The 15,042-nt window shown below is 44.0% G+C and overlaps 3 protein-coding genes across 3 annotated transcripts; all 3 read left to right on the plus strand.

Annotated features, from left to right (window-relative positions):
• The first annotated feature begins 6,554 nt into the window (after positions 1 to 6,554).
• On the plus strand, positions 6,555 to 8,174 carry LOC116015876. The gene has a single exon (XM_031256044.1). It carries the CDS (start codon positions 6,555 to 6,557, stop codon positions 8,172 to 8,174), a length of 1,620 nt encoding a protein of 539 aa, XP_031111904.1.
• Positions 8,175 to 8,261: 87 nt separating this feature from the next.
• Positions 8,262 to 9,782, plus strand: LOC116015877. Its single transcript, XM_031256045.1, has one exon. The coding sequence runs from the start codon at positions 8,262 to 8,264 to the stop codon at positions 9,780 to 9,782; it is 1,521 nt and encodes a 506-aa protein (XP_031111905.1).
• A 592-nt stretch (positions 9,783 to 10,374) lies between these two features.
• On the plus strand, positions 10,375 to 13,262 carry LOC116015878. Its single transcript, XM_031256046.1, has 3 exons — positions 10,375 to 11,979; positions 12,040 to 12,602; positions 12,680 to 13,262. Exons 1-3 carry the CDS (start codon positions 10,375 to 10,377, stop codon positions 13,260 to 13,262), a joined length of 2,751 nt encoding a protein of 916 aa, XP_031111906.1.
• The last annotated feature ends 1,780 nt before the right edge of the window (positions 13,263 to 15,042 follow it).

Consider the following 15,042-nt stretch of genomic DNA (forward strand, 5'->3'; position numbering starts at 1 on the left):
TCATCGATGTCGAAAGGTCGCTGCCCAGTGGCCTGAGATGGAAAAATTGTTCGGAGTTTTGGCATAACTTATGCCTGCAAGGCCAGCCCCGTGCACACGAGTTCAAGCCTTTTCGAACTCATTTTGGGATTTGATTTGCACCCCACCACCCCTGCGCGCGAGAGAGAGCCTCTATGCCATACAAGTCAATTAGCTTAAAAAAAGTCTCTTGTTTTTATAGTGGGTGAAATCCTCTTCCCAAACCAATGTGGGACAAAGGCTTTCCTTAAAGCTTTTCCAACACAAATTCCATCTCAATGGGTTTACTTTGAGAACCAATTTCTCATTCACCTGTTATCCATTTTGAGTGTATAATATATCGATCTCTTCGTCTCACTACGAAGAATCCGAATCCACTTTGACTCGACCCAAATCGGATGTGGACCCTACATATATTTATACCACAAAATGACCACTTAAAATGTCATTTATGCCATTTTTTCCAACAACTATCAAACAGATGCCGACCATTTCATTGAGGTGATCAATGAAGTGTTTAAAGGAGCCCTTGACTCTTACATGGTTGAAGTTATGGCGTGTAGAGAAGCCCTATCAAATCACGACCTCGACACCATTTTACTCGAATCCGATTGTGCAAATGCAGTTGTGGCCTTGACCAAGCAAAACAGAGTGCTTTCATATACGGGTTATGTAGTTAAACAATGCCTTAGTATCATTTCTAGTTTTCAACACTTTTCTTGTCATCATATTAGGAGATCAGTGGACGTCGTTGCCCATATGTAGAAGGTCCTTGGTGAAGATTCCTAAACTTCGGGCATATCACAACGGTTTTAATAAAACCGCCATCAAAATATTAAATAAATTTATAATTTAAAAAAAATGTTGTAACATCAGTTTTATAAACTAACTGACACTGTCTATAATTATTCAATTTTTTAAATTTTAAAAATAATACATCTGTTTTTTATTCAGTTGAAAGTGTATAAGATACAATTTTTTAATTGGCGATATAGCATCGGGTCATCGATTCCTTTAAAAAATTGATGTCGTATCTTCAAATATTTTTAATTTTTTTAATGAAACCAACGTCATATCTTTTAAAATTAAAAATAAATAAATATTTTAATTTTTTTAATTTAAAGGAAACAATGTAAGTTTCCTCCGGATACCGATCAACATCGTTTCCTTAAAAAAAAATTATTATATAGGGCATCAGTTATCTCAGATAATCGATGTCATACATAATTTTTATTTTAAAAAATTATTTTTATTTTTTATATGATACAACATCAGTTATTTGGAATAATTGATGTCGTATCTTTATTTTTTTGTTTTTAAATTAACAACGTCGGTTTATCTCCTCATCCTCTTCCTCCTCCTCACCACCACCCTTCTGCCACTATCTTCTTCACCGTACCACCACTGCTCGTTGCTGTTTGTCATTGCCGCCACTACCAACTAACTTTGTTGCTGCCTCCACCTTCCTTCGTCATTGTGAGTTTTTAATATTTTTTTCAAATATTATCTTAATTTTTAAATTTTTGTGAATTGAAAATAATTCTTTAAATGTATTTTGAAATATTTTTAAAATTTTTTGTGAATTGTCATAAATATTTTTAATTATTCTGAATTATTTATTCAAATATGTGGTAATTTTTGTAATTTTTTGTGAAATTATTGTGAATTCTTAGAAATTATTATGAGCTCTAATTTTAGGAATTACATTAAGTGATTATGAATTTAAGGTAATATTGTGAGTTATTCTAAATATAGTTTTGAATTATTGTGTAATTTTAGGAATTATTGTTAATTGTGGATTATTGAAAATAGTTAGGAATTATTGTGGATTTTTTGAAATTGTTGTGCCTAGGAATTATTGTAGTTTGTTTGGAACAAGTGCATATTAGTTTTTGATGATACCAAAAGAATTAGGAAATTTTAGTCCCCAATTCGATTTTATTTTCTTAGACTTAGGAATTTCTCTTCATTCCGTTCGAATAGTCCGAATTGTAATTCAAATGGTTATACCTTGGATAGTTAGCAAGGAGCTTTATCGAAGAGTCAAGAAGTCGATGAGTAGAAGATCGAAAGGCTGCAAAGGTCAAATAATGGAAGAGCATGCCTATCGAATATAAAGGACTTAAAGTAGTAATCGAATAGTAACGTCAACTATTCGATTATGAAATGTTACATAGCTTAAGGTTCAAAACCCTAACTCAAATAACAAAAGTTAACTATTCGCACTAGTACACAGACGGCTTTTAACGTCGGCTAAGTAGATCCTTTAACATCGGCTAAAAGCCGACGTTGTAAGTGTACATATACAACGTCGGCTAAAAGTTAGCCGACGTTGTAAGGTACACATACAACGTCAGCTATTTACAAATAGCCGACGTTGTAGGTAATTTGAAAACAAATAAAATACCCTACAACATCGGCTATTTGTAAATAGCCGACGTTGTAGGTAACTTAAAAACTACTAAAATACCCTACAACGTCAGCTATTTACAAATAGCCGACGTTGTAGGTAATTTGAAAACAAATAAAATACCCTACAACGTTGGTTATTTACAAATAGCCGACGTTGTAGGTAACTTAAAAACTACTAAAATACCCTACAACGTCGGCTCTTTACAAATAGCCGACGTTGTAGGTAACTTAAAAACAAAAAAAATTACCTATAACGTCGGCTCTTTACAAATAGCTGACGTTGTAGGTAACTTAAAAACAAAAAAAATTACCTACAACGTCGGCTCTTTACAAATAGCCGACGTTGTAGGTAATTTAAAAACAAAAATATTACCTACAATGTCGGCTCTTTACAAATAGCCGATGTTGTAGGTAATTTAAAAACAAAAAAATTACCCTACAACGTCGGCTAATAAGACTAGCCGACGTTGTAGGGTAATTTTGTTGTTTTTAAATATTCATTTTATTTTTCTTTTTACACCCAAAACCTGCTCAAATATATATAGCAATCACAATCACATTCAAAACCTGTACAATTTATATTTATAATATCAAAATTAATAAAAGCAATAAATCTCACAATTGATAATAATTAATAATACAAGTTCATAAAAAATTATCTATATTAATTAATACAAGCCATAATATTATCCCAAACTTTGTAACAAAAGCAATAAAAGCAATACATCACATTACTATTTCACATACTAATAATGCAATGTATTAATCCATTCATCAATGAAGTACTTGGCCCATGTGTCTCTAACTTCATCAATCTCTTTTTGATTGTAGCTCAACGAACCAACTCTCTCCACTATCTGTAATAATTTTGAAAAGTAATAAATAATAATTAGCAAGCTAATTTAAGCTAGTATTTTTAAAATTTGAATGAGAAATGTATGTATTTTCTTAAATTACTTGCCTTATCCATTCCTTCGTATGCTTCTTTGGAAAGAATTTCAAACATGTACTTCATCACATAATACCCGCATTCGGTAGCTCCAACTTGTTTGGCACACTATATATTTAAATTATAATACAATTAAGATTTCATTTAATTAAAAACTATGAAATATATGAAGTTTTACAAATGTATAAAATACTTACCAAACAATTAATCCATTTTGGTTGACGATTTGTTTTCTTTCCTTTGGAATGTAATGTTGATTTCATACACCTATAAATATAAGAGATATGTATACATAAATACTATATGGCACCGTACTTTATGTATAATAAGTATTAGTTAGTTATAAGTTTACCGACATTTCAACTATGTCTTTAATGTCCTGACGTGGTTCGCGTCCAACGGAATCAAACCAATAGATTTCATATAACAGTGGACAAATTGCCATCAACATCCAATGTTCCCTACAAACAAATAATTTATTAGTTGTAAGTAAATATAATATGTAATAAAAGCACATTGTATTTAAACTATTTTATTTAAAGCAATTAAAACTTACTTATAAATGTAAGGGGCTAAATAACATTTTTTCTGTCCGTATTGCATGGTGACATTTATATACCCTGTTCGTTGTGCTTTAGTCATCAATTTTGGTTGAATGTAAGATGGATCTATAAAGCCATACGTGGTCTTGGATGCCAAATGAAATTCCTTATACAGACACCTATTACAAAAATACATCCAATTAATTATATATATATCAAATAATTGAAATGAAAAATATTATAAACAAATAATAGCAAAGAACTTATACCTTATAAAGAACTGCATACAACAAATATCCAACGTCTCCATATTCAAAAACTGCATGGTCTCCAACTTCTCAACATATACATCATATTCAATGTCGCCCACAATACCACGAGACATTTGCACCACAAGATTTTGTTCTAGTTTGCGAGCAACTTTATATGCCTTTTGACATAAAGGACTCAAAGAAGTCGGATCAACTATAATCATATCAACATTAGATTGTTGCACAGCGGATTCAATCGTCAATTTGGACATTCTTTTTAACTGTTCAATATAAGTAACAATTACTATTTTTAAAGAGTAAATTAAATACTTTTTAAGAACCAAAAGTTTTGATGGATATTCTTCAAATTATGTGGACGGATATTCTTCGCTTGTATCTCTTGATGTTTTTTTCTTGATGCCTACATAAAAAGAAACCATTAAGTAGTAATATATATTTAATATATTTGAGATAATAATAATGATATATATATATATACCTGAAATTGTGGAGTTTGACGAAGAACAACATATTGTTCCCATGTGGCTGGGTCAATGAATGAGTATGAATCACAAGGGTTCTTGTTTGAGTCATTGTTGAATATATAGTCTCTATTTAATCTTGATTTAAAGTCTTTCCACCGATCACCCGCATATGACAACATAGCCTTCCTCACACTATCTGTATTGGGAATATCATAAACACTCTACAAGACAAGATTATTGATTAGTATAAATGTAATTATATTAATGTATTTTTTGTAAATATCTAAATATAAAAATAAGTTACATACCAAGATATCATCCTAAATGTTGTCTTGAATCTCTTCTGGGACTTCAGGCCATGAACCTATTGTGATAGGAATTTTGCTTCGTCCTTGATGGTATATGGAGGCGGCTGGGTGGACGAACCGGTCGGTAGGAAGGCGAAGCCAACAAGCATCAATGTCTACCCTCCAGACTCCCTTGGAGGTCGGGCAGTAGGAAGGCGAAGCCAATAAGTATCAATGTCCTGAACATTCAAGGACCATCCCGACTCCCTTGGAGGTCGGGCGGTAGGAAGGCGAGGCTAATAAGCATCAATGTCCTGAACATTCAAGAACCATCCCGACTCCCTTGGAGGTCAGGTGGTAGGAAGGCGAAGCCAATAAGCATCAATGTCCTAAACATTCAAGACCCATCCCTACTCCCTTGGAGGTCGGGTGGTAGAAAGGCAAAACCAATAAGCATCAATGTCCTAAACATTCAAAGACCATCGCCGACCCCGGTAAGACCAGTCGGTCGGAAGGAGCTATCCGACCGAGTATACTAAGTGACCAGTTGATCCTCAATGGATTCCCGTAGAGACGATCTGCGAGGACAGGAGTTAAAAGGAATCAACGGCTATTTACGTTTGAGTGTCCGTCATTATGAGCACTTAATGTCTTTTATGAGCTATTATTTGTATCATTAATTAGGAGATTAAGTGTGTAACCGACCAGGTGCGTAAGATATATAGCTGCACGAACCCTTTGAGAAGGAGGGGGTATGCATGAGAGGAGATTAAGCAACTTGAGAGCTTAACATCAAATATACTTATCATTCTTGTAATTTTTCGGTAGTGTTGGCCCGCTAGCCGATCGCCTGAAGATCGGGAAACCATCACTGGCGCCGTCCGTGGGGATCGAATAAAAGTGCCGCATCTCCGGTGAGCAATGAGAGGGGCAAGGAAGGCAATCAGTGCGGGGGGACGACCCCGCTCCAACGACCTACGAGAACAGTTGGGCCGGTCCAATGGCCACGACTTGCGAGAACAATTAGCACGACCTAACAGTCAAGACTTACGGGAACAAATCTTGGGACATCCCAATGGAGCGCCCTTCGGTGGAGCCGATCTAAGAGAGCAGTTGGGACGACCAAACGGCAGAGACCTGAGGGAGCGCTTGAGCCGGCAGACTTCTCGGCATACCGGGGAGTCACGTCAAGGTATGATCAGTAACCGACCCCCACCAGGGGAGTTAGAACAAATTGTAGTTCAAGTTATCAACGAAGTGGAAAGACGAAGGCTTGAGAACTTCGGCACGAACAATCAGACCGATCCCGTTCGACCGACGGGAGAAGGGACTGCGAACCCTCAAGTTACTGAGCAAGAAGGGCGTCACAGGGAAGACCACCTGGCCCCCGTCGAGAAGACGGCAGGCGTCGGGAGGTAGCTCGATCTGTTATGGATCGATTAAGTGACCCCCAGGGAAATTCGTTACGAAACCCACCACGCGGAAACCCGGATCGACCGAACGGCAATCGCCAAGAACGTTGAGCCGCGGCAGCTTGGCGGAGGGTACAGGCTGCTATATCAGAAAGTAGCGCGGAATCTCCCGCGGAACCTAAGTACCGCCGAAGTCAAATGGAAGGTTTCGAGCGAAGGCTACAAAACCTACAGGACCAATTTGAAGGCAAGGTGAGGCCTTCCGCTGAGAATCTATTAACCTCCTCGCCCTTCGTGGATGAAATTATGGATTATCGGGCTCCCGCGGACCTAAAAATCCCGGAGCATGCTAGTTTCGATGGGACGGGGGATCCCCGAGAACATCTGGTCAGTTATCAGGCCAAACTGCAAGTCCTAGGGGTGGAAGAACCACTTATGTGCAAGGCTTTTCTCCCTACTCTCAAGGGACTCGCCCAAAAATGGTTTCTGGCACTGCCAAGCCGTTCCATTCGGTGCTTCAATGATTTGGCCGACCGATTCCTTACTCACTATGCCGTAAACATCAAGCCGCAGCGCAATCTTACTCACCTGAGCGGGATCAGTCAGGATGAGGGAGAAGCTTTGAAAACGTATCTGGCTCGCTGGCAAAAGGAGGTACAAACCATTGAGGGGTTAGATGAGCAAGTGGCTATCACCTTTTTCATGGAGTCGCTCCGAGCGGGCAAATTGTTTATTCATCTTTACAATGATCGCCCAAAGACGTATGTAGAGGCTATCCAAAGAGCCAGTCGTCAAGCAGACACGGAAGAGGCTGTGAGACAAAAGCGGCAGCGAGAAGCTGCCGGGTCCAGCGCTAAGCGATCACAACCTGAGTCCAAGAGTCGAACGGAACCTGAGCGCCCTAGTCGTACTAAGGTACGACGAGGATCTGAGAGGGTGGGGGCTTCGCCCCCTCACCTTACCGTAGCCCAACCCGTGCATGAGGTTAAAGATACCTTGCCTCCCCCTCCGCCTCTGAAACCTGGAGATCAGCCCGAGATCTTGCCCCCGGGAGGGGTCTCGTCGAAATACTATCGATATCACCGATCGACTACACACACCACGGAGGAATGTTCTTACCTGCGCAGAGAAATAGAGGCAATGATACAGAAGGGTGCTCCGCCTCCACCTAATCAATGGAGGCGATATCCGCGTTCCGATAAAACAGATTCACGCTCTGATCGAGGAAAACAACCCGCCTCTGAGGAAGAGGAGACTAATTGGAAGCACAAACCTGTTATCAACATGATAGTAGGAGGACTGGAAGGAGGGGATTCATCCGGTTCTCGGAAAGCTTGGGCTCGGCAACTATATGTGGGAACCATCTACGGTCGGGACGACAGTCTAAAGAAGGTATGTCGAGAACCCATTGTGTTTACTGATGAGGACTTACCCCGAAGCCAACATCCCCATCGGGATGCTTTGGTTATTGCCATGGACGTCCATGGTACGGTAGTCCGAAGAGTCCTAGTGGACACAGGAAGTAGCGTGAACATTTTGTATTTAGAGGTGTTTGAGAGGTTAGGGTTACAACGTAACAAGCTAAAACCTGTGAAAACGCCTTTAGCCGGTTTTACCGGGGACTCAATTGAGTCAGAGGGATCCATACGTTTACCGGTTGAAATTGGGACCTTTCCCAACCTTCGAAGCATAGACATGNGGCGTCGGGAGGTAGCTCGATCTGTTATGGATCGATTAAGTGACCCCCAGGGAAATTCGTTACGAAACCCACCACGCGGAAACCCGGATCGACCGAACGGCAATCGCCAAGAACGTTGAGCCGCGGCAGCTTGGCGGAGGGTACAGGCTGCTATATCAGAAAGTAGCGCGGAATCTCCCGCGGAACCTAAGTACCGCCGAAGTCAAATGGAAGGTTTCGAGCGAAGGCTACAAAACCTACAGGACCAATTTGAAGGCAAGGTGAGGCCTTCCGCTGAGAATCTATTAACCTCCTCGCCCTTCGTGGATGAAATTATGGATTATCGGGCTCCCGCGGACCTAAAAATCCCGGAGCATGCTAGTTTCGATGGGACGGGGGATCCCCGAGAACATCTGGTCAGTTATCAGGCCAAACTGCAAGTCCTAGGGGTGGAAGAACCACTTATGTGCAAGGCTTTTCTCCCTACTCTCAAGGGACTCGCCCAAAAATGGTTTCTGGCACTGCCAAGCCGTTCCATTCGGTGCTTCAATGATTTGGCCGACCGATTCCTTACTCACTATGCCGTAAACATCAAGCCGCAGCGCAATCTTACTCACCTGAGCGGGATCAGTCAGGATGAGGGAGAAGCTTTGAAAACGTATCTGGCTCGCTGGCAAAAGGAGGTACAAACCATTGAGGGGTTAGATGAGCAAGTGGCTATCACCTTTTTCATGGAGTCGCTCCGAGCGGGCAAATTGTTTATTCATCTTTACAATGATCGCCCAAAGACGTATGTAGAGGCTATCCAAAGAGCCAGTCGTCAAGCAGACACGGAAGAGGCTGTGAGACAAAAGCGGCAGCGAGAAGCTGCCGGGTCCAGCGCTAAGCGATCACAACCTGAGTCCAAGAGTCGAACGGAACCTGAGCGCCCTAGTCGTACTAAGGTACGACGAGGATCTGAGAGGGTGGGGGCTTCGCCCCCTCACCTTACCGTAGCCCAACCCGTGCATGAGGTTAAAGATACCTTGCCTCCCCCTCCGCCTCTGAAACCTGGAGATCAGCCCGAGATCTTGCCCCCGGGAGGGGTCTCGTCGAAATACTATCGATATCACCGATCGACTACACACACCACGGAGGAATGTTCTTACCTGCGCAGAGAAATAGAGGCAATGATACAGAAGGGTGCTCCGCCTCCACCTAATCAATGGAGGCGATATCCGCGTTCCGATAAAACAGATTCACGCTCTGATCGAGGAAAACAACCCGCCTCTGAGGAAGAGGAGACTAATTGGAAGCACAAACCTGTTATCAACATGATAGTAGGAGGACTGGAAGGAGGGGATTCATCCGGTTCTCGGAAAGCTTGGGCTCGGCAACTATATGTGGGAACCATCTACGGTCGGGACGACAGTCTAAAGAAGGTATGTCGAGAACCCATTGTGTTTACTGATGAGGACTTACCCCGAAGCCAACATCCCCATCGGGATGCTTTGGTTATTGCCATGGACGTCCATGGTACGGTAGTCCGAAGAGTCCTAGTGGACACAGGAAGTAGCGTGAACATTTTGTATTTAGAGGTGTTTGAGAGGTTAGGGTTACAACGTAACAAGCTAAAACCTGTGAAAACGCCTTTAGCCGGTTTTACCGGGGACTCAATTGAGTCAGAGGGATCCATACGTTTACCGGTTGAAATTGGGACCTTTCCCAACCTTCGAAGCATAGACATGNGACCTATCCTGCTCCCATAATATGATCCTAGGGCGACCTGGATTAGAAGATCTGGGCGCTCTCATCTCCCTCGAACATCTTTGTCTGAAAATCCGGACCCCCAATGGGATCGGAGTCGCTCGGTGCGACCAGAAGGTAGCTCGGGATTGTTATTTACAGTCCTGCCGAGAGATTGGGAAAAAGGACTTGAGGATTCATGTTATCACTAGTCGGGAGGAACAGTTAAAGAGTCTTGACCGACCCGAGCCGGCGGTAGAGCTAGAGGAAATTGAGATCGACCCTTCGCGCCCTGAAAGACGGGTAAAGATCGGAGTGGGTTTGGCTGAGAAAGTCAAACAAGAAATCATCCAGGAACTGCGAAAAAATCAGAAGGAATTTGCATGGGGCCCTGAAGACATGCCGGGAGTTGACCGGTCGGTCATTTGCCATCGACTGGCCGTCAACCCTAACCACAAACCGGTGATTCAGAAGAAAAGATACCTCTCGGCGGATCGACGAGAATTCGTTAAGACGGAGGTGGAAACCCTAATGGCTGCGCAGCATATCCGCGAGGTAAAGTACCCGGACTGGCTTGCCAACGTAGTGCTCGTGCCGAAGCCTCCCGCTTAGCGAATGTGCGTGGATTACACAGATCTTAATCAGGCTTGCCCAAAAGATCCGTTCCCTTTACCAAGGATCGATCAGTTGGTGGACGAGACGGCCGGCTGTGATTTATTGAGTTTCATGGACGCCTTCCGAGGCTATCATCAAATCTTCATGCACCCCGCTGACGAGGAGAAGACTGCTTTCATTACTCCGGATGGGGTATACTGCTACCGGGTAATGCCTTTTGGTTTAAAGAATGCCGGGGCCACCTATACCCGAATGGTAGGACGATTGTTCAGAGACTTGCTGGGGAAGTCCATGGCAGCCTATGTGGATGACATGCTTGTGAAAAGCAAAGACGAGAGAACCCATGCAGGGGATTTGGCATCCACCTTTGCCATAATGGAAAAATACAATCTGCGATTGAACCCAAAGAAGTGCGCCTTCGCGGTGCGAGGAGGAAAGTTCCTCGGTTATATGGTCACTCGGAAAGGAATCGAGCCTAACCCTGAAAAGGTGAAGGCTATACTTGATATGCAGCCTCCCGGGACCTTGAAAGAGTTACAAAGGTTGACTGGGCGACTCGCGGCCTTAAACAGGTTCCTGTCCAAATCAGCAGACCGGGCTTTACCCTTTTTCGAAGCTATGAAGAAAAGGGAAGGGTTTCGCTGGACGGAAGAATGCCAAAAGTCGTTCGACGAGTTAAAAGATTACTTACAGACTCCGCCACTACTATCTACTTCGAAGGAAGGGGAAGTGTTATTCCTTTATCTGGCCGCTTCCCAAAAAGCTGTTAGTTCTGTGTTAATCCGAGAGGAAGAGCGAGTACAGCATCCGGTCTATTATGTCAGTCGAGCTTTAAAAGCCTCAAAAATCCGTTATACCCCCTTGGAAAAGGTGGTGTACGCTCTGGTAATCACTGCCCGGAAGCTGGTACCGTATCTCCAGGCCCATCCCATCCGAGTCTTAACTGATCAGCCTTTGGCAGGTGTTTTACGAAATCCCAAATCTTCGGCGTGTTTGGTAAAGTGGGCCGTAGAGCTCACACAATATGGGATTGAGTATCACCCTCACCCCTCAGTGAAAGGTCAGGCATTAGCCGATTTTATAGTAGAATGCACCGCTCAGAGTCCTGAACCCAACGCCAAGGCCCCTGAGGAAGGGGATTGGTGGGAAATGCACGCCGATGGAGCTGCCAGTCAGCACCATTGCGGAGGAGGGATCATGTTGACGACTCCTGAAGGTTTCCGCTTATACTATTCATTAACGTACGAGTTCAGAGCCTCGAATAATGAAGCCGAGTATGAGGCCGTGATCGGAGGATTGCGGATGGCCAAAGCCCTTAAAGTCCAGAGGATCCGGATAAAGACTGACTCTCGCTTAGTGGTCGGACAGGTAACCGGAACATGTGAGGTGAAAAATGAGAGACTCGGACGGTATAAAAAAATCACTGAGGGACTTTTGGGTGAATTTGAAGCTTATGAGTTAGAGCACGTGCCCCGCGCTGAGAACACAGAGGCCGATATTCTGTCCAAAATAGCCTTAGGAGGAATACCAGATCATCTCATCAGAATCTGTCAGAATGAACGAATCTTGCTACCCAGCATAGAACCAAAAGTCGTTCCAAAAGACGTTTGTATCACCGAGGAACTGGACCTTGAGGAACATCCAGAAGTAAAATTCTGGATGTAGGAAATTCATAGGTATAAGGAAAATGGGGACCTCCCTGATGACCCAGTTGAAGCAGCAAAAATCCTGAGACAATCTCCTGCCTATGTGTTGATAGATGGTCACATGTACAAGAAGTCCTTCGGGGGATCGTTGTTAAGGTGTTTGTTCCCTTCTGAGGCAAACCAAGTCATGGAGGAGGCGCATCGAGGAATTTGTTCAGCTCATCAAGGGGCCCATATGCTAGCCCGCAAGATAGTGTTACAAGGATATTATTGGCCCACTATGGTCAAGGACTGCACCGACCGAGTCGCTAGATGTGCGATATGTCAGTCTTTCGCCAAGAAAGACACTCGGCCGACCTCCTTCTATACTCCGATTACGGTAGCTATTCCCTTTGCCAAATGGGGAATTGATACTGTAGGACCGTTGCCCCAGGCACCCGGACGGTTGCGATTTTGTGTGGTGGCTGTGGATTTCTTCACCAAATGGGTAGAAGCCGAGCCCTTGTCAACTATCACTGAGTTTCATGCCGCAAGTTCCTTTGGAGGAAGGTCATTTGTCGATTTGGGCTCCCGGAGCACTTGGTTAGTGACAATGGAAGACAGTTCGATTGCCGACCCTTTAGAGACTTTTGCCAACAGTACGGAATACGACACACCAGGGTCTCCATAGCTTACCCCCAGGCCAATGGTCATGTCGAGAATGTTAATCGAACCATTGTGGATGGAATCCGAAGAAAGTTAAATGACTTGGGAGGAATCTGGGTTGATGAGTTAGATCGAGTCCTATGGGCATATCGAACGACTCCTCGGAGAGCAATCGGAAAGACCCCATTCTCTCTGACTTATGGCTTCGAAGCAATGGTACCTTCCGAGATTACCACCCCAACCCTTTGGGTGTTACAGTACAACGATGATGAAAACGAAGAAAATCTGCAAATTGAGAAAAACTTCCTTGAGGAAAGGAGGGACGCGACGCATGGACGAATGGCCGAATATCAGCAGTCGGTCAAACGCTACTATGATAAAAGAGTAAAGGAGAAGAAGTTTCAAGAGGGGGATCTGGTCTTAAGAGACCGGGACGCCAGTCAACCTAATCAAGGTGGGAAATTTGCAATCAAATGGGAAGGTCCTTACCGGATCAGAGAAGTCATTCGCCCGGGAACATATCGCTTGAAGACCCCGGAAGGGCAGGCTGTGGAAAGGAAATGGAATGCGGTACACCTGAAGGAATTCTTTCAGTAGAAGGTTAGGCTTTTAAAAGATTGTAATGAAAGTCACGAATTTTAATAGAGTGATCTCTTTTTTTGCGACATCTTGTTTTTGAGGGAATTTATGAGTCTGGCAGTCTGTCTGCCTTTGAGTGAGTTAGGTTGAGATAACCTAAGTCTCATTTCGATCTTCGGATCCTTATAAGTCTGGCAGTCTGTCCGCCTTTGAGTGAGTTAGGTTGAGATAACCTAAGCCTCATTTCGATCCTCGGATCCTTATGAGTCTGGCAGTCTATTTGCCCTTGAGTAAAGTTAGGTTGAGATAACTTAAGTTTCGTTTCGATACTCGGAATGTATGAGTTTGGCGGTTGTATGCCTTTAGTAAGGTTGAGAAAACCTGTCGGATGAGTCCTCGACTGAGGGACTCGGAATATATGAGTTTGGCAGTTGTTTGCCTTCAAGAAGGTTGAGAAAACCTGTCAGATGAGACCTCGACTGAGGGACTTGGCATGCAGCTAAGGTCAGCGAATTATCAGGTGAGGGAAAGAGCAAAGAGAGATGGAGTAAAGCCAAAACAAGCAGACGAAAAGGAAAGGCAATTGTTTGTTCAAAACATAAAAGGCCTAAGGTAGTCAAAAAAAGCCCCCTTACAAAAGCGCAGCGAATATTTTTTAAACCCCCGAGTTGCCACCAGCTGTCTCCCCCTCTGTTGAGCCAATAGGGGGAGGGTCGTTGGTGCTTCCCTGAAGGCGAGAGCGTTGTACTAAGCCACCTTCCGCCGGCTCCTCCTCCTCTGATATGTTGAGTATTGAAGGCACAGGATTGCGATCCATTCCCGCCAGAGCAGTCAAGTTGGCAGCAAAATTCAGATATGAGGAATCCATCGGAATTTGCCCGCCACTTGAGTTCTCCGGAGTAACCCTGTCGGTTTCTCCGGCCCCCTGTTGACGTGCGGGGGTAGCAGGAATGCGAGAAGGAAACTCGGCTAACTGCGCTGGAAGGCCCCATTTTTCTGGGTTGAAAGTCGGATCCCTCTCCAAAAGAACCGGGTAGATGTCACGTTGCATGTCCAAGGACCCCATGTGATAATCCTCCTCTCCCAGATCCGTCAGATAGGCTCGGCCTTCATCAGAACTTAGCCACTCCATGGCCAACAGCCTTAACCTCGAACGAACGTTGGCCAGCACATCCTCTTCAAAGGCTCGGGAAGACTTATAAGTAGCCACGGCTAAGTCCGCAGCCTCAACACTCTTTTTCTTCTCCGCCTCGAGCTCTAACTCCAGTTGACCTACCCGGAGTGCCGAGTCGTCCAGCTCTTTCTCCCATTTGTGAAGGTCGGCCCTTAGGGTCGGCACTAGCTCCGCATCGGCCAGAAGAGGACTTATTCTCTTCTGCATTTCAGACTGGACAGCAAGAGCCTGCCAAGTAATAAAAAAAAAGTGATGATGAACGAGGAAGTACAATATGAACTCCATGCGGGAGCTGGGCATGAGTATAGCTTACCCGATACAAGTAACGGGAGACGCCTTCGAAGACCTTCTCGGAAGGATGACTCTCGTAGTGAGCTGCGTCCTTGGGAAGGATAACTTTGTCCAGCCAGTCATGCACTGGAAAAGCACCTTGAACGATGCCCTCATCGGCATCAATCTCAAGACCGACAGCCACTCTTTTTGCTGATGGGGCTGACAGAGAAGGGCCGGCCGGGCGTTTTGAACCAGAAGTGGAGCCAGGAGGAGGTAGGGCCCGACGAGCCTGACGACCGCGTGATGCCTCCGCGGAACGAGTAGGGGAGTCATGAATGACAATCGGGTTGG

The sequence above is a fragment of the Ipomoea triloba genome, chromosome 4 (genome assembly GCF_003576645.1).
Source record: "Ipomoea triloba cultivar NCNSP0323 chromosome 4, ASM357664v1".
Classification (NCBI taxonomy): domain Eukaryota; kingdom Viridiplantae; phylum Streptophyta; class Magnoliopsida; order Solanales; family Convolvulaceae; genus Ipomoea; species Ipomoea triloba.